The sequence below is a fragment of the Callionymus lyra genome, chromosome 18, assembly GCF_982586985.1.
Source record: "Callionymus lyra chromosome 18, fCalLyr1.hap1.1, whole genome shotgun sequence".
NCBI classification, from domain to species: domain Eukaryota; kingdom Metazoa; phylum Chordata; class Actinopteri; order Syngnathiformes; family Callionymidae; genus Callionymus; species Callionymus lyra.
In genome coordinates, this window is record NC_141835.1 from 9,303,726 (window position 1) to 9,330,190 (window position 26,465).

General features: G+C 36.8%; 3 protein-coding genes across 5 annotated transcripts; all 3 read left to right on the forward strand.

Moving 5' to 3' along the window:
- Positions 1 to 1,105: 1,105 nt before the first annotated feature.
- Positions 1,106 to 7,898, forward strand: gale (UDP-galactose-4-epimerase). Of its 3 annotated transcripts, none has more exons than XM_087780176.1 (10): positions 1,106 to 1,221; positions 2,239 to 2,362; positions 2,424 to 2,539; positions 4,336 to 4,449; positions 4,574 to 4,750; positions 4,811 to 4,991; positions 5,058 to 5,143; positions 5,219 to 5,296; positions 7,258 to 7,372; positions 7,464 to 7,898. In XM_087780176.1, exons 2-10 carry the CDS (start codon positions 2,242 to 2,244, stop codon positions 7,520 to 7,522), a joined length of 1,047 nt encoding a protein of 348 aa, XP_087636302.1. In that variant the 5' UTR covers positions 1,106 to 1,221; positions 2,239 to 2,241; the 3' UTR covers positions 7,523 to 7,898. The 3 variants fall into 3 exon arrangements, with proteins under 3 accessions (XP_087636302.1, XP_087636303.1, XP_087636304.1); XM_087780177.1 differs by having other exon boundaries at positions 2,427 to 2,539; XM_087780178.1 differs by having other exon boundaries at positions 2,430 to 2,539.
- Positions 7,899 to 9,360: 1,462 nt separating this feature from the next.
- On the forward strand, positions 9,361 to 16,478 carry zbtb8a (zinc finger and BTB domain containing 8A). Its single transcript, XM_087780175.1, has 4 exons — positions 9,361 to 9,442; positions 11,702 to 12,552; positions 14,617 to 14,783; positions 15,778 to 16,478. The coding sequence occupies exons 1-4, from the start codon at positions 9,378 to 9,380 to the stop codon at positions 16,090 to 16,092; spliced, it is 1,398 nt and encodes a 465-aa protein (XP_087636301.1). The 5' UTR covers positions 9,361 to 9,377; the 3' UTR covers positions 16,093 to 16,478.
- A 2,872-nt stretch (positions 16,479 to 19,350) lies between these two features.
- Positions 19,351 to 26,431, forward strand: hmgcl (3-hydroxy-3-methylglutaryl-CoA lyase). Its single transcript, XM_087779472.1, has 9 exons — positions 19,351 to 19,466; positions 19,672 to 19,758; positions 20,893 to 21,000; positions 21,829 to 21,924; positions 22,995 to 23,143; positions 23,204 to 23,267; positions 23,342 to 23,530; positions 24,550 to 24,675; positions 24,741 to 26,431. Exons 1-9 carry the CDS (start codon positions 19,371 to 19,373, stop codon positions 24,840 to 24,842), a joined length of 1,017 nt encoding a protein of 338 aa, XP_087635598.1. The 5' UTR covers positions 19,351 to 19,370; the 3' UTR covers positions 24,843 to 26,431.
- The last annotated feature ends 34 nt before the right edge of the window (positions 26,432 to 26,465 follow it).

The following is a 26,465-nucleotide window of genomic DNA, read 5'->3' on the forward strand; positions in this document are numbered from 1 at the left end:
AAAAGGTGTGCGTGTGTAAAATAAGTTTGTGTGCGTACTTTTCAAATGTAAAAAGTGATTGTTTTTTGCAGAAAACGCGCACACATTTGAAAAGTACGCACAGAAACTTAGAATTACGCACACAAACTTATTTTACACACGCACACCTTTTAGACAGTTTTCTTACCCCATAGGTAAGTAATTTATATTTGTAGAGCGTTGTATTTAATAATAACACGCTTGCTGCAGTCAAAATATAGTTTATTAATACCTTAAATATACTTGTAGTGTAAAGCAGTGGTGGTCAATTAAATGTACATGTTTTATCCAGTTGTTGTCGTGAGGGGCCAACAAGCAAAAGTAAGGAGAAAAAAGTAGAACATTTTACTTTATTTTCATTTTATATTTTTAATCTGATATGAAAGTATTTGTTTCCCAAATATTTTTTATAGTCAAATCTTTTTTAGAAGAAATAAATACTCGAAAAAATGACAAATAGTTTATTAATACCTTAAATATACTTGTAGTGTGATCTGCAAATCTTTATTGCAAAATAAATAGTAATAAGTAAGTAATTTTTATTTGTAGAGCTTTTCTAGACCAGGGTCACAAAGCGCTTAAACAATCAAAACAATATTCATATAGAAGTATAGTTATAAAGTTATAATTCTCTTTCACATTCCAATATATTACTGTATTTAATTTAATGGCGGCTCAATAGTAACGTGGCACTTCCGGCCTGTCTCCGGCTGAACAGGTGAGTCTTCAGTCCTCGAGGACACTCACCTTATTGTGAAGGCGTGACGTAATGTGACGTCACGACACAACCCGATCGGCAACGTGGCCAATAGGGAGGCCGTCAAGCTAACGGAAGTTACAGCTCTCGTTGTAACGCTATCAGAATCAATATAAATCCATATTTAAATTGTGACGTATATGTGAGCAATATTAGAAGTATTATTGTATACAATTTAAAATACGATTTATAGGCTTATATTATTTAGTTTTTGTTTGTTGAACATCGTTTTACGCAACATTGACTTGACTCTTGCGCTTTAATTTGAAAGCTTCCTAACCGGATGTTATTGTCTGTCAGTCAACTTCTTCCACGTGGACCAGGAAGTAGAGAGTTCCAAGAGGAGACAAGAAGCTTTTTTTCATCCACTGAAGTTATTCTGCGGAAACATCTTTTAAAGCTGCTGACATCTATTAAACTCAGCATATTTCTATGCTCTAAGATAAGTAAGTACTTGATTATATTCCTATCTTGACAAATAGAGCGCTTTTCGCCGTTCATTTTACAAAGTGTTTGGTCTTCAGATTTATTAAGTTTATTTCAAAATATTTCTATTAAATCAATCGATCTTCTTCAAATACTTCATTTGTTATGATATAAAGTGAAGTTGAATTAGATTTAAGAATTTAAAACGAGTTTTCGATCGCAGTAATAATGAAACTAAATAAATATATTTATGACTACGTTACTTGATAAAGATACCGCTGTTATCTTATCTTTCTTAACTGGAACAGTATTTATATTTTATAGATTTATCTTGGTCCTATTGTTTATGACGTTATTGTTTGTGAAATTTGCGATCATGAAAGTAAGTAAGTAATGGTTATTTCTGGAGCGCCTATTTATACATTCCGCATAATATGATTACTTACTTATATACTTACTTTTTATGACGTAATATTAAATTGTCACGTGCCTGGCAACCATACCTGGATACAGTTGAGTTTTCCAGTAAAGTTTTCCAGACCAAGGAATGATTTTGAAAGTGACCTTCAACTGAGAAAAATCTCTAAATTTAGAAGATGAGGTCACAACACGATCTTGAGATTATAATCCCTGTGTTTGTTTGTGTCTTCTTGTTTAGACTATTGTGTGACAGTTTATTTTGGAGTCTGAACAAGAAGGATCTGTCTCGCCTGCATTTAATAAAAAACTCTGCAGCGAGAATTTTTTTTCCCGCTCTAGTAGAAGAACTCACATTTCCCTGATCCTTAAAACTCTTCACTGGCTGCCAGTTTCTTTCAGGATCAATTTTAAAATTCTGATTCTTACCTTCCGGAACACATTCATATTTAATAAACCACTTGTTAATATGTGTTCAAAAAGCGTAGTTATCAATCGTTTTAAAAGTATTATTAGCGGCTATGCTGTGCACTAAAGATGGTTGGACTGTGTCTCTATTAACAGGAATGTTGTTAAATAAAGTCTAAGGTGATAAAAAAAAAAAGTCTGTCTTTTTCCAGATTATGGCGGAGAAAGTTCTGGTCACCGGCGGAGGAGGCTACATTGGGAGTCACTGTGTTCTGGAGCTGATCGAAGCGGGCTTCCAACCGGTGGTGGTGGATAACTTCAGCAACGCAGTACGAGGTAGTTACACCAAGATGGCGACGCCTTTAAACGTCATCTTAACGCTTCCTTTTCTCCGGAGGAGAAGGCGACGTCCCGGAAAGTATACGTCGGGTGGAGAAGCTGCTCGGTACCAATGTGGAATTTCGTGAGCTGGACCTGCTGGATCGACCCGGTCTGGAGAAGCTTTTCAAAGAGGTCAGTGATTTCACACTTGAATAGAAATGAAGTTGTTTTCTAGATCAGATGCCTTAAGACTTATTTGTGCAGGATTTTCCCTGATTTCTGGGACTCCTGTGTTGGTCTTATGTTGTCTTGATCTTTTGAAGTATATATTTTAACTAGCTTAACTACCTGGTCTAGAAAGGCGCTCTAGAAAAAACCATTAACATTACTTACTTACCTTTCATTTTGGACCACGGGCCGGTTTAACGTCTTCATTATATCCACAGACCCATTAAAAACATTAAAATAATTCATATAGAGTTTGTGTTTCACTCATTTTCACTATTTTCCAGTTGTTTTTTTTACTGAAACAAGCGTCTTGACGCGTCCATAGCCATAGGCTGATGTTACTTCAGAGAAAATACTATCTTTTTTCAATACTAAACACCAGTAGTAATGATCAATAAAACATAAATTATATACATTAGATGATTTTTTTTTTCTTTGTGTGGTCTGGTAACAAATGCCTCAAAGACCTAAATTCCAATGACCAAAAAGTCAACAAGAAGCAAATTTTATTACGTTTTTAACCATCACCACATATAAGCTTTTCACTGTTATATTATATATATATATATATATAGATATGAATATTTGTGGGAAAATGTTTCGAATTAACTATTAAAATATTCTGAGTTTTTCCTTTATTTAGATCTCAGCTCAGTGACACATAATGTATCGTGGTTTAAAGTTTAAAATGGAATATATATATATATATATATATATATGATTATCTTATTCACAAATAAAAAATAAATATTCCAAAGTGGGAGAATTGTTCTTTGTTAAAAAAGCCGGGTGTGTATTTGCACAAATCTTGTGGTACAGTACAGGGACAACAACACGATATATTGCAACATATTCAGATACTTTAGAAACCAGGATTTAGTTTGTAGTATTGTCCAGTACTTGACTCTGGTGTTGCAGAATTTACAGACCACATGACTCTTGATGATTTGTTTTAAAACCAAAATATGTCCAAACATCAGCCTTAAAAGCTGCTAGAGTCACTGTATCCTCTGGTCCTCAGTCATGGCCTGGATCTTGCAGGTTTTTATGGTTCCTTTAGCTGCGGAAGTCTAGTGGCTGCTGCCATCAAGTGGCCGGAAGTTTTAATTGCAACGTGCAAATTATAAACTTTGAATATTTGTAACTGTAAATACAATTATTTTACAAACACTTTATTGAAATACAAGCCATAAAAGAACTATGATGAAATGATTTAAAAGGCAAAAAGAAATTGTTTAAAAAAATAAATAAATAAGTGTTGCTATGTTTAAATGTGTTGATATTTTAGGACGGAGCGTTATAGAAGGTCCTTCATCCCAACTGGTGTCAGGATATTTAACTCTCTACTTTAAATATCCTGATGCTAATCCGTAGCGTGTTTTTCTTCTTGTGTGTTTTTTATTTTTATTTTTATTTTCCCGTTTTTATTTCTATTTTATTTTATTTTATTCTATTTTATTTTGTTAATAGTGTTAAATTTCTAATTTTTGTAAATAATTGTATATTCTTAAGATCTTTTTTATTTTATTTTGTATTATCTCTTTTATTATTTCTTTTTCCTTGCACTTTATTTTTTTTAAACTGTTGTGAAAGTGTGTTTCCCCTCTGGGGATGAATAAAGCTTTTCTATTCTATTCTATTCTTTCTAAAACACCTAGTAAAATACTTGGTAGATTTATATTAACAATTAATGTAAAAACATTATTTTTTAAATTAAAATATAGCATATTTCACCTCCTTAAACCTCTTTATTCCCTCAGCACTCCTTCATCGCCGTGATGCACTTTGCTGGCCTGAAGGCAGTCGGGGAGTCGGTGGAGCAGCCGCTGCGCTACTACCGGGTCAACCTGACCGCCTCCATGAACCTCATCGAGGTCGGTCGTGTGAATCATCCGCTCCAAAAAAACCCGCCTGCGTTTCCGCGCTAACCTGCATGTTTGACAGCCTAGTGTGTGTTTGTTTGTTTGTTTTTCCCGCCGACCCCCGCATGTGCCGCAGGTGATGCAGGCTCACAACGTGCACAATCTGGTCTTCAGCAGCTCGGCCACCGTGTACGGAGACCCCCAACGTCTGCCCATCGACGAGCTGCACCCCGTCGGAGGCTGCACCAACCCGTACGGGAAGAGCAAGTTCTTCATCGAGGAGATGATCAAGGATCACTGTAAAGCGGAGAAGGTGCGTCATGTTGTGTTGTCGTTCCTGACGGACGCCGTGAACCTTCTTCCTGTTGTGCAGAAGTGGAACTCGGTGCTGCTGCGCTACTTCAACCCCATCGGGGCTCATCCCTCGGGCCAGATCGGGGAGGATCCTCAGGGCATACCCAACAACCTGCTGCCCTACGTGGCCCAGGTGGCGGTCGGGAGAAGGGAGCGCCTGAACGTGTTCGGGAACGACTACGACACGGTTGATGGAACAGGTGATTTAAACTGCAGTTTTCAAGTTTTAACCTCTTATTTAACACGTACAACTGTTGCTGACTCAGGGGTTCGGGATTACATCCACGTGGTGGATCTGGCCAAAGGACACATCGCGGCTCTGAGGAAGCTGAAGGAAAACTGTGGCCTCAAGGTGTGGAATAATTCATGTGGAAATTATTTTTTTATTTTTTTTGGGTATCAATGTCATTTAAGCTTCGATGTTTAGGTCTATAACCTGGGAACCGGCCATGGATACTCGGTGCTGCAGATGGTGGCGGCGATGGAGAAGGCTTCAGGGAAGAAGGTGAGATGGTTTCTGGGTCTGACATCTTTCAAAGTTGTGTCTTATTGAGACGATAACATTAAGTAAGTAAGTAAGTATTTTTTATTTATATAGCGCTTTTCCAGACCAGGGTCACAAAGCGCTTAAAAAATCAAAACAATATTCAATAAAGTATATACTTTAAAGATCAAGATAAAACGGATAACACAACAGGAGTTCCAGAAAATCAAGGAAAAGCCTGAACAAATAAAAACGTCTTAAGATGTTTCTTAAAGGAGTCAGTAGATCATCAAACACAGAGATCGTTCCAAAGCTTAGGAGCAACAGACTGGAAGGATTTCTCAGGAACCATCAGTAGATTCTGATCCACAGACCTCAGAGCCCGAGATGGGGTTTAAGTCTGGATCAGATCAGTGATGTAAGGAGGAGTCTGACCATGAATAGATCTGAAAGTAAGAACCAGAATTTTAAAGTTGATCCTGAAAGAAACTGGAAGCCAGTGAAGAGTTCGAGAAATGTGAGTTCTTCTACTAGAGCGAGTCAGACCATCACTGCAGAGTTCTGAATCAACTGCAGGCGAGACAGAACCTTCTTGTTAAGACATGAAAATAAACTGTTGCAATAGTCCAGGCGAGAAGACAGAAACGCATGGATTAAAAGCTCCAGATCATGTTGTGACAACATTTTCCTAAGTTTAGAGATTTTTCTCAACAGTTTCTGGTCAGTTTTCTGCAGTGTACATTGTTGTGGTGTGGTGTGTGTGGTGCAAATTGTGTCGTCTCTCTATTTAATTCAATATAAAATAAATATTTAACGTGTCATTTCCTGACTTAAAGTAACATTTTATAAGGAAGGTGGAGTCTGGCTACGTTTTTTTCTTTTATGTATTGACTCCAGTGGTGAAATGAAAGAGTGTGAAAATACAAGATGTGTTCGCCTTGTCACCTGAAGATGATGTCACACCGTACAGTTCGGTTCACGGATTATTTTTATGATGACTTTTTCATTTAATCTGAACTTCAAATGAATGTGTGACACATGGAACTTTTATTTCAACAAACAATGTTTTGAATGAGATGAGAAACACGAGCTGATTGGCTGAACTAAAACAAAATTAAGAATTTTGATGTGATTTATGCCCCACTAAAGAAAAATATAGTTAAAATATAGTTATAAATTTTGTTTTCTTCAACCAAACAGGGGCCTCGTGTACAAAGCAATTTGTGGATTTTCGGTCATGCACTCAAATCCAGAAAATGGTGCATGTCCAAAATTATTCAGATGTATGAATTTGCGCGTAAATAAAGGCACTTTTCATTTGTACATCCCAGTCAACATGGAATTAATTGCAAACTTGTTCAACCCTTTCCACGCCCTCATTTGCATATTTAAATAATATTTTAATTAACCAGAATCCGTGATTTTTCTCCATAATCAAAAAAAACAACTAATTAAAACGTGAACTTAAAGTGGATAACAGTTTATATTCGTTCATTTTATCCATTACTGACATGGATCACGTAAGGAAGTCCGACCTTTTGAACGCTCTTTTAATTATTGATGCATATGACTTTTGACGTGGGAAAGTATGTCCGTGCATTTTTTGTGCGTACGACCCTTTAGCACATGAGGCCACAGATTTTTGAATATTTTTTGTCAATAAAACAACTTGTTTTTTCTTATCCTTTTTAGAAGTAAAAAACTATGAATAAAAAATGTGGATGTTCCAGCCAATCAGGTCGTGTTCTTCCTGGAATCGCAAAAATCTGTTGTTGGATTCTCGTTTGAAACTTTCTTTTTTAAGTGGATCTGAAACTCAACATTGTGACATCATCAGTAGGCGACTCATATTGTACTGGCTTACAAAAAAAGTTTGTGGCCGTACTTGACCTTCCTTTTAAATTGTAATTAAAATGACAAACAATTGGGTTGCATTCGTTTTTCCTGTTAAGCTTAAAATTGTTTTGTTTTTTTTCCTTCAGATTCCGTACAAAATCGCGTCTCGTAGGGAGGGAGACATCGCCTCCTGCTATGCTAACGCTAGCCTAGCGGAGAAAGAGCTCGGCTGGAAAGCTCAGTTCGACCTGGAAGTCATGTGTAAGAACTCAAATCACGGAGCAATCGTTCCATTAATGTCCTGTTTAAGCAAAAGTGCCTTATTTTATTCACACTTTTTTTTCTGTCACAGGTGCGGATCTGTGGCGATGGCAGTCCATGAACCCGACTGGCTTCACCCCAGAAACTTGACCTCTCTGATCTGAACCCACGGGGACAATATTTTCCCATTTTTATAACGGTCGCTTCTTTTCATTCCACCTGATTAATTTTGAGGGACATCGTCAGTTTACTGAAGCTTTTAAAACTTTAATTTAAAATCTACTGAATAATGCAATGAACTCATTCATCCTTGTTGAAATAATGAAGGGATCACGGGGTACGTTCAAGTGTCAATCAAGTGTGGGGACTTTGATCTCTTATCTCATGTACGGATGGGATTTTTAAATCTTTGTATCATGTTAATATTATATAATGATCTTAAAAGTACTGTATGTGTCTTGATTGTTTACATGTTGTTGCTCACAAACAAACATTTTGGGATAAAATAAATAAATCATGGTCGATAGTAAGTGTGAATTGTTATACGTCTACAGGTGCTGTGATAAACTTTTTGGAAATGTATTTAGATGGATCGAATTTTTATTTATTTATTATTTATTAATTAATTTGAATACAATTATTTGTGTATTTTTAATAATAGGTTTAATAATATTTTTATTTTTTAATTAATTTAAATTTGATGCCATTTATACCAAATATTTAAAAGCGAGAAAAGACAGGTGCAATCTGTATGTAACGCCAAATTAGAGGATAAAAAAATAATAATATTTAGAGGAAAGCATTAGTTATTTGAAGCGTTTCAAGAATAAATTAAGTTAATTTAAAGGTTAAAAAATAAAATAATCTGTGCTTTTTAACAATTAAAAGAGGGGAAATATAGTCTGGAAAATAGTGCATGAAGTATACTTTTTAAATAATTATACAACTACCAAAATGAGTCAGAAAAAAAAAGGTTCTTGGGCCACTCGGAGGTCGGGTCGATGGGGCAGCAGCTGAAGCAAAGAGGCGCGGACTCTTCCCTCTTTAGGAACCTAGTTTTCAGTAAAGTCTTTTTAAGATCTACTCTGAGGCTCTCCTGGTTGACAAAACACCTCGCTATCTCTAAGAAATGCATTTACTTATATTACAACCAGTTAAAATAAAGGGTAACTGCAAAATATTCCAAATGTGGTAAATAAAACTCTTCTTTTTAAACCTTTTATCATTTAAACCAACATAAAAACTATAAGTTGCTCTATAAATATGATAGTCAAACCTTTTTTTGAACCGTTTTTTGCAGATTCTTCACTTCCTCTTGCTTCCGTGATGTCATTTCCTGTTGTGAGAGGAGACTTTTAAACTTGAGCTCAAGTTGTGTTTTTAGCTTTTAGCATTGGATAGAGTTAGTAGCTGAAGAATTACATTTAAAAAAAAGGGTTCCACCTTTTTGGTGGAAACCAATTTAGGTTTAATTACCGAAAATTTTCTTTTAATTTTATTGAACCTAGCAGTTCCAGGTTTAACGTAAATGGTAGATATTTTAAACAGAATACTATTATTGCTAGCTAGGCTAGTCAAAAAAAAAGTTAGCTGCATTAAAACTCAAGTTAAAATGACTAAATAAACATTTTATTTTAGTTTATTATACAAATTATATGTATTTGAGTTTAAGCTTAAACTGAGAAAATATTTTTCACAGTTGCATTAAATATTGAGATTTTTTTTTTTTAATGCCTACAAGGGTCACTGTATATATTTATTTTTTTTGAAAATTATTCAACTTAAATGTGAATTCCATGCTGGAAATAGTCGCTCTTTTGTGCGGGTCTGTCGGTCAGTCTCCCACCCAGAGGAGCGCTGGGGCTTTAAATGGCTCCTGGAACCCTCCGGGCACCCAGTTAATAAACGCCCACGTCAGCACTGAGCTCCAGCCTCGTTTGCCGGGCTCCGGTCTTTAGGGCTGAGCAGGAAGTGGACGAAGGAAGAAACACACAAAAAAAAAAACATGGATGTGGTGACGGACCTGGGGGTGAGCAGGTTCTACCGGGCGCCGGGCGAATCCAGCCACCAGTGAGTATTGGCTTCTTTTTTTTTTTCCGGGAGGCTTTTTAAGACACAGAGGGGTGGTGGTGGTGGGGGGGCGTCAGCGGGTCCTGTCTCCGGCTCACGCCTGGAGAACAGGACGCTGGTCCGGGGCAGAAGGCGGATCCTCCTCCCCCGCTCCGGACCTCCAGCGAGCGAGAATAAAAACGGGTGGACTTGACGGATGAAAAGCGGGCGTGTTCGGCTGTTTCCGGACGACTCTCGAGCGGAACCGAGGTCGGATATATAGCGGGTGGGTTTTTTTTTTTTTTTTTTCGGGGGGTCTTTCTATTGTGTGGTGGCCGGAGCACTGAAGTGGGCGTCGCTCCGGGGTCTGAACTGCAGCACTCGTTTTTGTAGGTCGAGTAGTCCCCCCCTCAGCAGGAGGACCAGCGGTTCTCATCCGGGGAAGTGATGAGCGGCCCGGGCTGAGTCAGTCAGGCGGGCGGGCGGGTGTTGGAAACCGGGCCATTGCGAGGGATGACCACCGTGGTAACACAACTCACACCCTGTAACACAACTCGTTGGTGTTTAATGACGAGGACTGTTCAGGTGTGAGAGTTTTGGTGTTGGACCTTCCATTAGGGTAGGGAGGGGTCCTGGGTTTTGTCACCCGATGCTCTCTGTATAGATCCGGGTGTAGCCCAGGACAAGGTAGTGATTGAAAGCTCCAGGGGGCCAATGAGATGTGAGTCACATGGGCGGTGCTTGCTGCTGCTCCAGTGCAGAGTAAATGGTTGCAGATACTTTTAATATCAGCGAATAAAATCCTCAAAGTGGCAAAACTTTATATGTATCACCGGTTGTTTTTTTTCTAATGCAGTGGTCAGTACCTATCAAATGAGGATTTGTGTTTAAGTTCTTATGTTGATATTTCAAGCTCAAGTTCAAGTTATTTTATTGTCAAATCTACATGTTTGACCTACACATGCGTTCTTTTTAATTAAAAAAAAAAAAAACATTTTAAAGAATAATTAATTTATAAAGATATAAAACATTAAATTAATTTTACGTTGGTCAATTTGGTGACATAAAAATGTAATAATTATGGAAATATATATGTATATAATATAAATGTAATATTATACATTAGAAAGTTTATAACAACAATACCCTGTATATATAATGATACCAGTAGCATTTATCAGTATTTATTGTCCGTAGATTTGTAAATAAATAATAATAAAAAAAAGTAATAATAAAACGTGCTACATCACACTTCAAATATACAAAATCAATTTAACTCTATGTTGATCTATAATAAATAATAATAGTAAAAAAAAAACATTTTAAAGAATAATTAATTTATAAAGATGTAAAACATTAAATGAATTCTATGTTGGTCAATTTGGTGAAATAAAAATGTAATAATTATATTATACATTAGTTAGTTTATAACAACAATATCCTGTATATAAAATGATACCAGTATCAATATGTATTGTCCGTAGATTTAAACAAATAAAAAATAATAAAAAATAATAATAACACGTGCTACATCCAACTTCAAAATATACAAAATCTATTTAACTCTATGTAGATCTATAATAAATAATATTAATAAAATAAAACATTTACACTATACGTACTTTAGAAGGTTTAAAGTAAATAATATTATTAATAATATATATATATATACAGTATATATATATATATATATATATATATATATATTTAAATTGTGTTTAAATTATATATTTTTATATATATATATATGTATATAATTTATGTAAAATAAAATAATTAAATATCAATATTATTTTTTGTTCAGAATTGTTTCATAATTTATATATTCATTGTATATATCATATATAATTATACATTAACTCATTATATATAATTTATATTTAATTTATTAATTTTATATTTTATAAAAAACAAGAAAATCAATTCAATTAAGGCATATATGCTTCTATCTTTTGCAATATATTCTAGAAGTTTTCCCATAATGTTAAAGTTATTTATCTTTATCTCCTCTTTCTTCGTGCATATATTATGCTGCTTGTTTTTTATTCGTCTTCTTCAGAACTTTTTTTTTATGAGCTTTACATTAGCTTACATCTTGTATATCTCATAGCTCTGCCTTTTATGGTGAAATTAATTAAAGCGAAATGATTTGCCCGAGGGCACGAGACCTCGTGTGGACTTCAAAAATGTACATGTCGCTGATTATTAATGACCAGACAAGGGATTTGCCATCGGATGTCTCGACGAATGTGGTCCTGACGCTGTGCTGGTCTCCCGCAGGCAGCCCCAGAGGTGGTTCAACACGGCCGACATCACCGTGGCTCATCACAACAGCCTCCTCAAGCAGCTGAACCAGCAGCGGCACCAGGAGCTCTTCTGCGACTGCAGCGTCCTGGTGGAGGGCCAGCTCTTCAGGGCCCACCGCAACGTCCTGTTCGCCTGCAGCGGCTACTTCCGCATGCTCCTGTCCCAGACCTCGGAGGGCCTGTCGGACTCGGTCAACGCCACCTTCGACGTCTTCAGCCCCGAGACCTTCACCGTCATCCTGGACTTCATCTACTCGGGTCAGCTGGACCTGTCCAGCCACAACGTGATCGAGGTGATGTCCGCCGCCAGCTACCTGCAGATGAACCACGTCATCACCTACTGCAAGAACTTCATCAAGTCCTCCCTGGACATCAGCATCAAGGACGAGGAGAGCGACCGCGGACTCAGCCTGTCGGAGACTTGCAGCTTCACCAGCGGCGTGGGCGAGGAGACGGGCGACCCGCAGCATCACGGACCCTGCTCTGTGAGCCCCCCTCCGGCGCTGTGGACGCGGGACAACTCCCGGTCTCAGTCGGGCTTCATGGGCAAAGACTTGGACCTTGATCTTTCCGCCATCAAGACTGACCCGAGCAGCCCAGCTAATGACTTCCACGAGGACCCCCAGGACCCCCTTTATACGCTGCCTAGACCGGAGCGCAGGCGAATAAAAGGTGCCCACAAGAGGAAAGCCGCCAACCCGTCTCGCCAGAACCAGAACGACGAGCTGGACCTCCAGGAGGCGAGAAACCAGAAGGCTGACAAGGCGGACGATCTGTACGCCACACTTCCTCAGATCATCGGTGCGGTCGGCCAGTATCACAAAGGTGAGTGCAGAGATTTTGAAAATATTTATCTCTGGCTCCCCCTACTGTTGGAACTGTTTCATAGTTTGAGAAAGAATGAGACAAGAAAATACAAATGCAACATTATCTCAGAATCTAAGCCATTATGGAAACAAATGAAACATCCATTCCTGACCCACTGGGCCTATAGCACCCATGGGAAGATAAGATAGAGTTTCGACAACTGTAACACACTTCAATCTGTAACACATTTCTTTTGTGTAATACACTGTAACATACTTTACCTATAACACACTTTGCACTGTAACTTACTTCACTGTAACATACTTGTCACTGTAACACAATTTACCCTGTAACACCATTTCTTCTGTAACATAAATCCCTCAGTAAAACACTTGACACAAAATGTGTCAAAACATCAGCATTAAAAGCTGCTGGAGTCGACTGTATCCTCTCGTCCTCAGTCATCGCTGAGATCTCAATGCTTCTTTAGCTGCGGAGAACATAATGAGTGCAGCCATCTAGCGCCCCGAAGTTTAATGGCAACACAAAAATGAACAAACGCCTTGAAATTTAATTTAAAAAAATTAATTATTTTATTTTAAACCTTAAAAAAAATAACACACTTTACCCTGTAACACAATTTATACTGTAACATACTTCGCTCAGTAACACACTTCTTACTGTAACACGCTTTACCCTATAACACAAATTCACCCTGTAACCCACTTCACTCTGTAAAACGCTTCTCACTGTAACACACTTTACCCTGTGACACAATTTAAAATGTAACGTACTTCCCCACTAACACACTTCACTCTGTAACACGCTTCTCACTGTAACACACTTTACCCCGTTACACACTTCACTTTGTAACATACTTCGCTCAGTAACACACTTCACAATGTAACACACTTCTCACTGTATGACATTATCCTGTAACACAATTTAAACTGTAAGATACTTCCCCAGTAAAACACTTCTCATTGTAACACACTTTACCCTGTAACACAATTAAACTGTAACATGCTTTCCCAGTAACACATGTTTCACTGTAACACACTTTACCCTGTAACACAATTAAAACTCTAACATACTTTCCCAGTAACACATGTTTCACTGTAACACACTTTACCCTGTAACACAATTAAACTGTAACATACTTTCCCAGTAACACATGTATCACTGTAACACACTTTACCCTGTAACACAATTAAACTGTAACATACTTTCCCAGTAACACATGTATCACTGTAACACACTTTACCCTGTAACACAATTTAAACTGTAACATACTTTCCCAGTAACACATGTTTCACTGTAACACACTTTACCCTGTAACACAATTAAACTGTAACATGCTTTCCCAGTAACACATGTTTCAATGTAACACACTTTACCCTGTAACACAATTAAACTGTAACATACTTTCCCAGTAACACATGTTTCACTGTAACACACTTTACCCTGTAACACAATTAAAACTCTAACATACTTTCCCAGTAACACATGTTTCACTGTAACACACTTTACCCTGTAACACAATTAAAACTCTAACATACTTTCCCAGTAACACATGTTTCACTGTAACACACTTTACCCTGTAACACAATTAAACTGTAACATACTTTCCCAGTAACACATGTATCACTGTAACATACTTTACCCTGTAACACATTTAAACTGTAACATACTTTCCCAGTAACACATGTATCACTGTAACACACTTTACCCTGTAACACAATTTAAACTGTAACATACTTTCCCAGTAACACATGTATCACTGTAACACACTTTACCCTATAATACAATTGGCACTGTAACATACTTCCCTTAGTAAAATGCTTGACACTGTATCACACTGAAACAAATATCTTCTTTGTGATATATTTTTACAGTTAATATTTTATTTCTGCTTTCTTTCTTTTTTTTTTGCGATTTAACATTATATTTTGAAAATATTTTAATTTTTCTTACCTTTTTCCATTTGCAAATGTTGTTAATTGTAAATATCTGAGTAGAATAAAGTTGAGTTCTGTTCATGTATTTTAAAGAATATTTGTAAACGCAAACTCTCCTGTGCAGATCGACCCATGATGAGATTCAAGTGTCCGTTCTGTCCTCACACGGTGAAGAGGAAAGCCGACCTGAAGCGACACCTGCGCTGTCACACGGGCGAGAGGCCGTACCCCTGCCAGGCCTGCAACAAGCGCTTCACTCGCCTGGAGCATCTCAGGAGCCACTTTGAAACGGTGGGAACTATATTACATCCATTTTTGGAAGTCTGCATAAAGAAACAAATGAGTTGCATATTGGCAAGAATCTGGATATGCAAAACGTATCTAGATACAGACGCAAAAATGCAATACATTTTAATATATTTTAATACTGTAGTAACAAGGATATATTGGTAGTATTGTCGAGTACTTGACTCTGGTGTTGCAGAATTTACAGACCACATGAAACAATTTCCCAAAGGAGACCTCCTGAGGGATCAATAAAGTTTTACCTTACCTTACCTTACCTTACTCTTGACGAAGTCGTAACTGCTTTCATTTGTTTTGAAACACAAATTTGTCGAAAACATCAGCTTCTGGGGTCACTGTATCCTCTAGTCCTCAGCCATTGCCGGAAATCTCAACGCTCCTTTAGATGCGGAGAACATAATGAGTGCTGCCATCTAGCGGCCGGAAGTTTAATGACAACACAAAAATGGAAAAAGACCTTGAATATTGTAAATAAAAAATCGAATTATTTTCTTTCACACACACTTTATTAAAAATTAAATTAAAAAATAACTATGGTAAAATTAAATGTAATATAAAAGCCAAAAAATACATGGATTAAAAAGTTTAAAAAAAATATTGATTTGGTATTGTATCTATTTTTTGGGGGGGAAGCATCACATGAATGAGTTTCCTCTGGGCACTCTGGTTTCCTCCCACAATCTAAAAATTACACAGTGGTTAATTCAAAATTTCCCAAAGGTTTGAGTCTGCATGTCCCCCATGTTTTACCCCAATTCACGTCTTTATAGGGCCGCGAAAAATCACTTGGCGGACTAGAAATGGCCCCCATAAATTAAATGACACATAACTTAAATGATAAATAAAAATGCCCTAAAACCAATGAAAAATGCAGTACTATTCATGTTTAAAAATACTTTTAGGGACCAAATCAGTGTCACCACAGAAAAAAGTGGCTTCTCTGGATTTAAAGTTTGATTCTGGTGATGTTCCCCCTCAGATCCATCAGGCCAGGAAGCTGGTGTGCAGGAAGTGCAAGTGTCAGGTGACGGAGGAGACGGGTCATGTGGTGTGCGAGGGCACGCGTCGCTACCGCATGTGCACCACGTGCATACAGGAAGTGGGCTGCGACAACATCGGCCTGGAGGGCAGCAACGACGAGCCGGCGCTGCTGCTGGGCGTGGACGGCGAGGAGGAGGAGGACGACGGCAAGAGGGCGTGGCTGATGGCCGACGAAGACGACGACCTGGCCGAGGACTCGGGCGCCGACCTCATCATCCAGCAGGTGGACGACAGCGACGAAGAGCTGCCGTGAAGAAGACTTTTAAAAAAAAAATGTGCAGAAGCATGTGTGTCAAAGCCATGGACCAGATCTAACGCATCCAAGATCATCAGAACTCAGAACCCACAGCAGTGGTTGTCAATTGAGTTTGACAAAAAAAAAGATCAGCTTTTTAAAAGCTCCATATGCAGTATCCAAAGCCAGAGCGTTCTGTGTTTGCTTCGTTATTTAAAAAAAAAACATGAATATATGCATGAGAAAAGTATTTCTCTTCTTGTTTGGAACTCTTTGATGAAAAGATGAGGAACTTGAAAAAAAAAGGCTCTTTATGTTGTCGTCCGATAATATTCAGCACTATTGTGTCAAACTTTTGTTATTTATTCCTCTTTTTATTTGATTTGATTTTTTACTTTTGGACACATTAAACATATTTTTATATATTTAACTGTCTGTTTTATTTGTTTGCAAAACTAAACTTGAATTGTTTTAAAAAATATATATATATATCTACCTTTCAAAGCCGTTTTTCGTTTATTTTTATTTATTTTTTTACCTCCGATTGTGTCTTAAAATTTCAAAGTGGATCGTGTGAGGTTTTTGGGGAGCTGGTCTCGGGGCCCCCTCTTGTGTCGGGGGATGGTGACTCTCTCGAAGGCCATCTGTCGGCTCTGATGTCGTCAGTGGAGATGTGACCTCTTTTCATGTAACAAAAAACTCTACGAATATAACGACGCACAAAACAATTTCATCACAATAGTTAAAATGTTGTAAAGCAGATCTGAGGTTTGAGGGCCCCGTGTGGCCCTTTGATTGTATTTCAGTGGAACTATAAAACTGACGTACATGTTTCTGACTAAACTAAACCCAAAAATCTGCTGTTTATAATTATAATTTTCAATTCAATTTCATTTTGATATTTATTTTTTTATATATATATTTTATGTTTTTTATCTTGGCTTCACATATAGTGAGATCAAATTTCTAAGTTATTTAATTTAAAAAAAAATGTATAAGTTATATTAGTTAAATTTGTATATTGACCTTTTTGTGGAACATTATTCCCTCTTAAAATCAAAAAATAAAATAAATACAGATGTTTTTCATAAGTATTTAGTATTGACTTTATATACATAAGTTCTTTACATTCATTCATTTATAGTGAGAATATTTTAATTAAATGTATATAAAATGTAGCTTTAGCTTATTCATGGCAAGGTCGCATTTCTTATTTGAAGAATTTATTTTCTATTTTATATTGATTCAGTGTTTGCCTATATTGAAGCCTTTTCTAATACAATTTAATTTCACACTTTTGCTATAAAGATAAAAAGATTTCTAATGCTAGCATATTAGCTTAGCATCGTAGCTTAGCATTAGAGCTTGTTATGCTAGCACTGACAAAAGAACGGACTATAACTATCAAACTTGCATTTATTTTATTATTACACTTTACTGTTTGTTTAAAGCTATTTTTTCCTCCTTGTTGAGTAAAACAGAAACACTTTGTCGTCCTAATGTCGACCGGAGCTAACGTTGTGCGGTCGACTCATTAAAACATGCATGTGGGTTAAACTGGATACTCAGTGTTGACACGCGAGTCGGATCGTTTGTCTCTATTCATGCTCGCTTAACCCCGACCTCACCTTGAAACAGACTTTTGTCTGAGGTATAGAAAAGCACTTTAATATATACTGTACATATATATTTGATAATTTAAAAAATGTATTTTGTTAATTAAGAAAAAAGGGGGTAAAATAGTGGAAAATGTATTTTATGATGAAAAGCCACTGTAGGATGTGTTTAAGACCAAGAAATGGACATTTCTTGTAACCTTTAAAGTAAAATACCTGACTTTTCTGTAACAACCTCAGCATTTGATTGTCCTGTGTTTGAAATATGTCTCCTGCCCTCCTTCTCCTCATATCGTTGAGAAATGTTATTTCTACTCTAGCTCTAGAAAAATCATACATTTAAAATTAAAATGAAAAAAAATCTGAGTTAAATAGATAGATGGATAGATAAACTTTATTGATCCCTCTTGAGATCTCGTTCACAAAATTGTTTTTCCAGCACACAGAAAAAACAGACGATAGATTCATGAAACAAGAACAGAGTGCAATAAAGAACAAAAATACAACTGACAGAAATATAAGTGTAAAGAACAAAAAATAACACAAAGAAAAAGGATACAAAGATTAACATAGAATAGAATCATCTTTTTACTCCTGGCCCCAAACTCAAAATTAAACAGTCTAATAGCATGAGGAATGAATGAGTCCCTGAGTCTATTAGTGTTGCATCATGGGAGGAGCATTCGTGCTCCATCTGCTTCTCTGTTCACTGATGACAGTGTTCAGAGGATGACTGTCATCATCCACAACATGAAGTAATATCCTGTTTAGACTCTTGTTCTCTGCTAATATTATATATATATATATATCGGATATATCATTAGATCTATAGACATTAAAAAAATCCATTTTGAAAGATCAATCAAGCCTAAGAATACATTGAAAAAAATACATATGATCCCACATAATTTTGCTCTAGAGATGAAAAAAAAGAATTTAGTATTACTTTGAATACAAGTTTCTCATGTTATGGAAAATAATAAGTTGATTTAGTAATTAATTGAAAAGGAGTGGACTAAGGAATATATATATTTATTGTATATAGTATATACTAGAAGAAGATAAAAGTTGTGATTCAAATCCTGAATTGTAATTTATTTATTTTGTTTTTATCACATTATTTCTGAATAGGTTTTTATATATGTTTACATGTTTGTCTTGTCTATCCTTGAAACTTAATAAAAAATTATGTTTAATATATATATATATGTATATATATATCACAATAAAATGGCGGCTCAGGAGAGTACCTGCAGCAACAGGCTCCTCTCCATGCACTGCAGAATGGATCGTTTTAAGACACCCTCCGTTCCTTCTGCCATAAGATGCTGTGACAAATCTCTCCCTCATGCTTGAAATGCACTTTTTACTTGGTGAATTATTTATTTATAGCTTTTTTATATGTTTGTGTTTATTGTATTTATTTGATCGCATTTGTGTGTTTATTTGGTTTGTTTTATGTGTATTAATGGATGCTTGCAAGGATTGGATGTGTTATTGCTGCTGGACAAATGTATTCTCTTCGGGGATCAATGAAAGTATATATTCTCAATCGATCTATCTGTACGAATCGATCATAGCTCTGGACATTGGCCACTAGATGGCGTCAGCGTGTCGCGCTCTAATCAACCGGAGGTGTGTGCAGGACGCGGTGACGTCACACCCGGAGGCTGAACCATCATGGCGGCCGTATTGAGGCTTGTCAACAGAACATCTTTGAGATATGCGATGGGGCAGCAGTTCTTCGCCCTGAGCTCGACTTCTCAAGCGCAACCGGTGAGTTGTGTTGAGTTTAAAATGCTGGTGTTGGTTTGTAAAGTGAGAATTTTTAAAGAAACTGGAGGTGAATGCTAACAGGCTAACTGTTAGCAACCGAGGCTCAGTGTCACGACAGGTTGTTTGTAGAATCCATTATGATTTTTTATAATTTATTACTGTTTTAAAATGTTGCTTGACTCCGTTTTTTTGTGTTTTATTGAAGCAAGCCACTGTGCAACAGACCAGGTCTCTTCCAAAAAGTGTGAAAATAGTGGAGGTTGGACCCAGAGATGGTCTTCAGAATGAAAAGGTAAAACACTTGTTTCAATGTAGGTGTGTGTGTAAAATTTAAAATAATAATTAATGTATATGAAACCAGTATTATCGGACAGATCCTGTCATGACTATTTCTGGGATATAAGTATAATTTTCCAATGATAAATATAATGTAAGTCGATAGGTGTGATCTTTTTGTTAAATCCGACTTTCAAAACGTCATAACTTGCTTAAAATATACCCCATTTTTGATCAATTAATATTAAATTAGAGCATTTCTCTCTCGAAATATGCATAGAAAAATCAAATGGAATAGCCCAGATTGAACAAACGCACCATTAAGTGTTTAAATATACAGTAATGGAAATATAAAGCACAGTTACAGTGTATTTTTATTGATTAAATTCATGTCATTGGTGTTGGAAGTGACGGTTAACTGGTCACAGGTCAGTGTCGATCAGGCAGGGTGGGACCAAAACAATTATTTGTCAGACTCACAAATAGACTTAGACTTAGACTTGCACTGCACTTTATTGATCCCTTTTAGATGACACTCTCGGGGAAATTTCTGTTTTCCAGTAGCACAGAAGGAATAGAGAAAAACCAAAAAGCACACAGAAGAGGACGATAGCATTAAATAACAAAACAGTAACTGAATATAACAACAGTATAAACAAAATAGAAATATAAATAAAATAAACTTTACTTGACTTTACGTTATTGCAAATGAAAGTGTCAGAGTGTTGTTAATCCACTGTAGAGGTGGAAGTGTGTATAACATGTATTATTACAGTATACCAGATTTCAATGAATATTTTAATTGTCTTAGATGTTTTTGAGGGAGTTTTGTCGAGCGAAAACTTGTAAAATGTTGTCAGAGATGTGTGGCACGTGTACTAAATCAATCTGAAAAGGTCAATATTCTCCATGAACTAGGACATGTCATTCTAGTGTTGTATAGTAGTGACGGAAAAAAACGGTAATATGGCATCCCAGTGGCTATTTAGTTTACAAAGTTAAACATGTTAATTAATCACTTTCAATATCCAGGAAGCGGCAAATTCACACATACCTACTTTACGTGCAAGAACATCAAAAAAGTGTTTCTACTGTTTCATGTTGAATGATGACGTTCTGGTTGCCCATTAACATTCTTGTCTTCTCGTAGACTATTGTTCCTACTGAGACAAAGATCCAGCTGATTGACTTGTTATCCGAGTCTGGACTGTCGGTGATAGAAGCCACGAGCTTTGTGTCCCCGAAATGGGTCCCACAGGTGAGTGAGATGGTCCTCGAGATGTGGCTCAAACTTTGTCTTATAGAAGCTTGTTAAACGTGTGTAGATGGATTTAGATTTTGGTTCCGTGTTCTGGTAGGAATAGAGAATTGATCAAAATAATAGAACATAATTTAGGTTTTTGACATCTGAGACACATTGTTAAACAGATAAACAGAATGCAAACATTACACCCGAAATGATTAGTCCCCCCAAAAAAACTTTTGTGAACACAATATTAATAAATTAAGGCTATATTTCTCAGAGTAAAACGATGAAGAGTGAATTTATAAAACATTTTTTTGCTGTAATTATTTTTCAATCTCTTATATACATTATTTTTAACAGGGTCAGAAACTACATTTTTCACTTAGAAAAAATTACAACTATAAACAATTGATTTAGTAATACATTGACACTCATTGACAAAATCCCTGTAATGTAGCTAAAGACAATCTTTCAGTAATATGTACAAAACTTTATTAATATGAGCTGAAGTTACGATATTTAAAGCAAACATTTTAAACAAATAAAAAAACATTTTTGGAATTTAGAAACATCACACATTGATTATCATGACATTACAAGGGAAGTCATAGTGAGTTGAATTCTGCAAACTTAAAATAGCCGATTGTTGTGTCAAGGTTGTTCTCCAGGAAGTAATAGAATAGGATAGAATAGAATAGAAAACGTTTATTCATCCCCAGAGGGGAAACACACTTTTACAACAGCAGCAGCAGGACAATGAAAATAAAGTGCATGGAAAAAAAAAGAAATAGTAAAGAGATAATAAAATAAAATAGTAAGTGTTTTCCTTTCCAACTCTAGATGGCAGACCAGGTGGAGGTGATGAAAGGAATCTCTAGGAAACCTGGCGTGTCCTACCCAGTTCTTACCCCCAACCTGAAAGGCTTCCAGGCCGCTGTGAGTGACAAACAAACACGATATTCTGCCATATGAATAGAGATACATCTGTTTTTTTTTAAGTCAGTTATGACTGAATTGTATCATTTTTATCTACTCAGATCTGACTTTAAATTTCAACTAATGTGTTAAGGTGTTAATCTTCGACCTCTACTGTCCTCATCAGTATGTTTATGTTTGTAGAAAACTATCTTAATAAAGAGTTTTGACATTAGAAAATCCTCTTAAGCCCCGCCCACCGATAACGCTTGGTTTTGTGAAGCTCAAAAATCTTGTGTACCATAACCACGCCCACTCTGCTGTGATTGGTCAAACGCCGAGGATTGTCAGTGCATAATGATCTAAGTAAGTACGTAATATTTGTAGAGCGCATTTCTAGACCAGGGTCACAAATCTCTTAAACAATCAATACAATACCCATTAAAATAGATGCTTAAAAGGTTAAGATAACACCGACATATAACATTCTCATAACTTCACGCAGGGAAGAACTTTATTAAGTAATAAGTTCAAAACATGGTCATGATGAGGGACTTACTGCATCTTGTAGAGCAAGTAAGTAAGTAATATTTATTTATATAGCGCTTTTCTAGACCAGGGTCACAAAGCGCTTAAACAATCAAAACAATACTCAAGACTTGTAATCTTGTTCTTTCTCTTTATGCGTCATCTTGTTCTTTCTCTTTATGTTCTTGTTCTTATTTTATTTTGATTTATTTCCAATTTTAATAAAAAATTCCTTTTGGAAAAAAAAAAAATCATCAATAAAGTTTTACCTTACCTTACCTTACCTTACTTCAACATTTGAAACATGTCACAAGTCAGGAGAGTTGGGTTTTCACATTAGTTGCCCTTAAAGTTTTTATTTAAAAAAAAGGAAATTGACATTTCTTAAATCATAAAAGTTGCTCTTTTCCTCTGATTTTGTTTTATTTATGATGATAAATGAGCTCCTTTGCCGAGGTATGTGTCCCTCAGTACTAGTTTTATATGACGAGGATGCATAAAGCAGGTTTTATAACGTCCCTCTTTTTTCAAATGACCTTTATCTCATTTGCTGGCGGCGGCAGGTGCGAGCCGGCGCCGCCGAGGTGGCCATATTTGGAGCTGCATCCGAGCTGTTTAGCAAGAAGAACATAAACTGCTCGGTGGATGAGAGTTTACAGCGCTTCGACGAGGTCATGAAGGCGGCGAAGGAAGCCGGTGTGCCAGTCCGAGGGTGAGTAAACAGGCCTGCGATCCATCACTTTGATTTGACATCATGTTCCTCGACCCGCAGATACGTGTCGTGTGTGCTGGGATGCCCGTATGAAGGCAAAGTGGCCCCGGACAAAGTGGCATATGTGAGTTGGATCATTATAGTTCAGTTATTTGCCTCTCCTGCTTCAGTGCCAACAGTACCTTCTGTGTCCTGCAGGTGGCCAAGCGCCTGTACTCGATGGGCTGCTACGAGATCTCCCTGGGCGACACCATCGGCGTGGGGACGCCCGGGAGCATGACTGAGATGCTGGAGGCGGTCAGCCGGGAGGTTCCCGTCCACGCTCTGGCCGTGCACTGTCACGACACCTACGGTCAAGCCCTGGCCAACATCCTGGTGGCACTTCAGGTGAGAGTGCTGCAGAGATGAATGAGGTCATGTTGATGATGATGTCATCGACCGTAACATTACGACCACGACAAGTAGATCATATCAAAGGTTTTATTTCCATCCCGTCTTTTTCTTAACAGTATTTTTTTAAATATATTTAATTATTTTAAATAATAACTATTTTTTATTTGTATACAACGTACAATTATAGAGTTTTAAACTAGTTTAAACTAAAGTTAATCAATATTTGAAACTGAAATCAAGCAATTTTCAACTATATCAAATATTCTTTCAAAGAGAAGAACATGTTTTTCTTATTTCTGCCCTGTATTCGTATTCGAACAGAATTATCATTTGTTTATTTCATCATGCACATTATTTATCTCATTTTCTTTTACATTTTAACATTTTGTTTGTCGTGTTTTCATTTATTTATTCCATATGAACATGATGCCTGTCATGTGATCATATTTAGACATTTTGTTTTTCATGTTTTCATTTATTTATATTATTTTAACATTTTGTTTGTCGTTTTTTTATCCATTTATTCCACATGAACATAATGTTATGTGATCATGATGTGATCATTTCATGTCGTCAGTCTAGTGATGAAAAAAAAAAGCTTATTTTATAACAAATTTATATATTTAATTCTCAGCTTTAAGTGTTTTTTCATGTGAACCAAATTAAAATGTACGTAGGCTAAAACCAGGACTAATGGCTACGTTTCAAACAGCATTATTGTTCAGTCGAATTTTGGGTTGCCTATTTCAACGCCAACATTCTGAACCCACAAACTTCTTTGGGGACTTAACAGATTAGCGGACTAACTTTTTTTTGGACCAATCAGAGAGCCTTATTTCCAGGCTGAAGAGGATGGCGGAGAGTTTACTTGAACCACTTCAAATAACCTGGAATGAACCGGAAATCATGACATCTAGGATATCTTGTTCTTTCAATAGTCGACTACATACGTTCCTGTTTTCCTAAATTAACTAACTAAAATTAACTAAAACCTACTTTTGGGTGGTTTGAAGATGGGCGTGAGTGTGGTGGACTCCTCAGTAGCGGGACTGGGTGGTTGTCCGTACGCCCAGGGGGCTTCTGGGAACGTCGCCACGGAGGACGTCGTGTACATGCTGCACGGACTCGGGATTCAAACGGTGAGAAAACAAATGGCAAACTTTCTCCTCCACCATGTTGAAGAATTCAAAGTTTCTGTGGACAGGGGGTGGACCTCCCGAAACTGATGGACGCCGGCGCCTTCATCTGCCGGAGCCTCAACAGGAGGACCAGCTCCAAGGTGGCGCAGGCCGCCTGCAAACTCTAGACTCTCACACGGAACGTCATCACTTGGCAACGGTTACGTCTGAACGTCTGTTTCATGTCCAGAGCATGAAGGGAGCAGTGCCTTATGTAAAGTGTCATTTTATCTTCTCACCAAACCTGTGCATTTGAATCGTCGCTTAATTATTTATTGTAACAAACATTGGAATTGTACATAGAATCATCGGAATAAACAGTATTTCGTCTAGAAAAGTCTCACGGATCGTTTTTTTTTTGTTTTTTTTTAAACGTCCGACCTGGATGAACCAGAACCAAAACATTAAACTATCCAAACAATCCGCTAATGTTGACTTTACTTCGGGATATCAAGCGACTAGACGGTACTTTGATGGTGGATTCTGAACATGATTCACGTTTCTATGTCATAAAGGTCACTTCCTATCTTAGGAATGCTTCAAAGAAGCTTGAAAATGAAGTCGAGCTTTTGTTTATTTAGAATATTCCTCTGAATTGTATTGAAAAAAAAGAAGGTGTAGATTTAAGTTTGTTTTTCTGTGACGATGTGACGGTTGTCTCGGCCACGCCTCGACCCGACCTGATGTACGAGTCCGACCGGCAGACTGAGATTCCTGCGGGAAGAGAGAGCGAGCAGGAAGTGGCTCTTCTGTAGAAAAATGGCGAGACAAAGCGATGACGAGAAATAAGTCATTTCCATTAGTCAGCGGCGGCGGAAAATGAGCATTTATTAGCTTCTGTAGAGTCCGGCGTAAACATCGTGTACGGAACTCAAAGGGCGACAAATCTCGTTTATTGACTCATTAGACGCAGCCAATGAGAGATTAAAATACAAAAAATTCAATAACACATCATTAATTTAACAATTAACTGGTGGAGTTTTTAAGGAATTGAACGAAAGGTGTGTTTCAAGGAGTGTCCGTGTGGAACGACAACCATTCATGCTTCATGACACACATGACATATAGACGTTCCTTTAATTAGAATTATATTTAGGAAACTCTTAAACTTATGTTCTCGGGAGATTTTCTACTTTGATGTGAAGTCAAGTTAAAACTACCAAACTGGTTGTGAATATTTATAAATATGTTTTGGCAAAAATAAATGCTAGTATGAAATATTTTTGCATTATAATTTACAAAGCAAATGCAATGTCTGTGTGTGTGAATAGTTGTGTATCTCCTTTTACCCTGCAACAGGATTGCGATTTGGTCAGGGTGACCCCTGCCTCCCACCCTAAGTAGCTGGGATATTATTCTCAACTTAATTCTATGTGAGTCTTTGTATCCTTTTCTCTGTGTCCTTTGATCTACGTTCTTCATATTTGCACTTTGTCATCTCTTGTGCTTTCTTCTTTTTATTTGCACTTTGTTATTGTTTTTATGAAACTATCATCTGCTGTGAACTGAAAACTGAATTAATGAAGTATATTTAATCTAATCTATCGGGAAATCAGTTGTATAAAACAAATTTATACTAAAATTAGATAATTTTGCTTTATTTTATGTATTTTATATTTATTTAATACTAAACGTAATAAATGTAGCTTTATTTTATGATTTCTCGATCTTATAGATGAAAATTCCTCTTCTTTGCGTCTCAATATCGACCTTTATCCTTCCATTAATGTCAGGAAGTCAGAACCACAAGT

Coding starts and splice junctions, on each gene's coding strand:
- hmgcl (XM_087779472.1), top strand. CDS start 19,371: ATGGCGGCCGTATTGAGGCTTGTCAACAGAACATCTTTGAGATATGCG. Junction 21,925..22,994: donor TGAAAGGCTTCCAGGCCGCT/GTGAGTGACAAA, acceptor TGGCGGCGGCAG/GTGCGAGCCGGCGCCGCCGA. Junction 23,531..24,549: donor ACATCCTGGTGGCACTTCAG/GTGAGAGTGCTG, acceptor GGTGGTTTGAAG/ATGGGCGTGAGTGTGGTGGA.
- zbtb8a (XM_087780175.1), top strand. CDS start 9,378: ATGGATGTGGTGACGGACCTGGGGGTGAGCAGGTTCTACCGGGCGCCG. Junction 12,553..14,616: donor GGTCGGCCAGTATCACAAAG/GTGAGTGCAGAG, acceptor TCTCCTGTGCAG/ATCGACCCATGATGAGATTC. Junction 14,784..15,777: donor TCAGGAGCCACTTTGAAACG/GTGGGAACTATA, acceptor GTTCCCCCTCAG/ATCCATCAGGCCAGGAAGCT.
- gale (XM_087780176.1), top strand. CDS start 2,242: ATGGCGGAGAAAGTTCTGGTCACCGGCGGAGGAGGCTACATTGGGAGT. Junction 4,450..4,573: donor CCTCCATGAACCTCATCGAG/GTCGGTCGTGTG, acceptor CATGTGCCGCAG/GTGATGCAGGCTCACAACGT. Junction 7,373..7,463: donor GTTCGACCTGGAAGTCATGT/GTAAGAACTCAA, acceptor TTTCTGTCACAG/GTGCGGATCTGTGGCGATGG.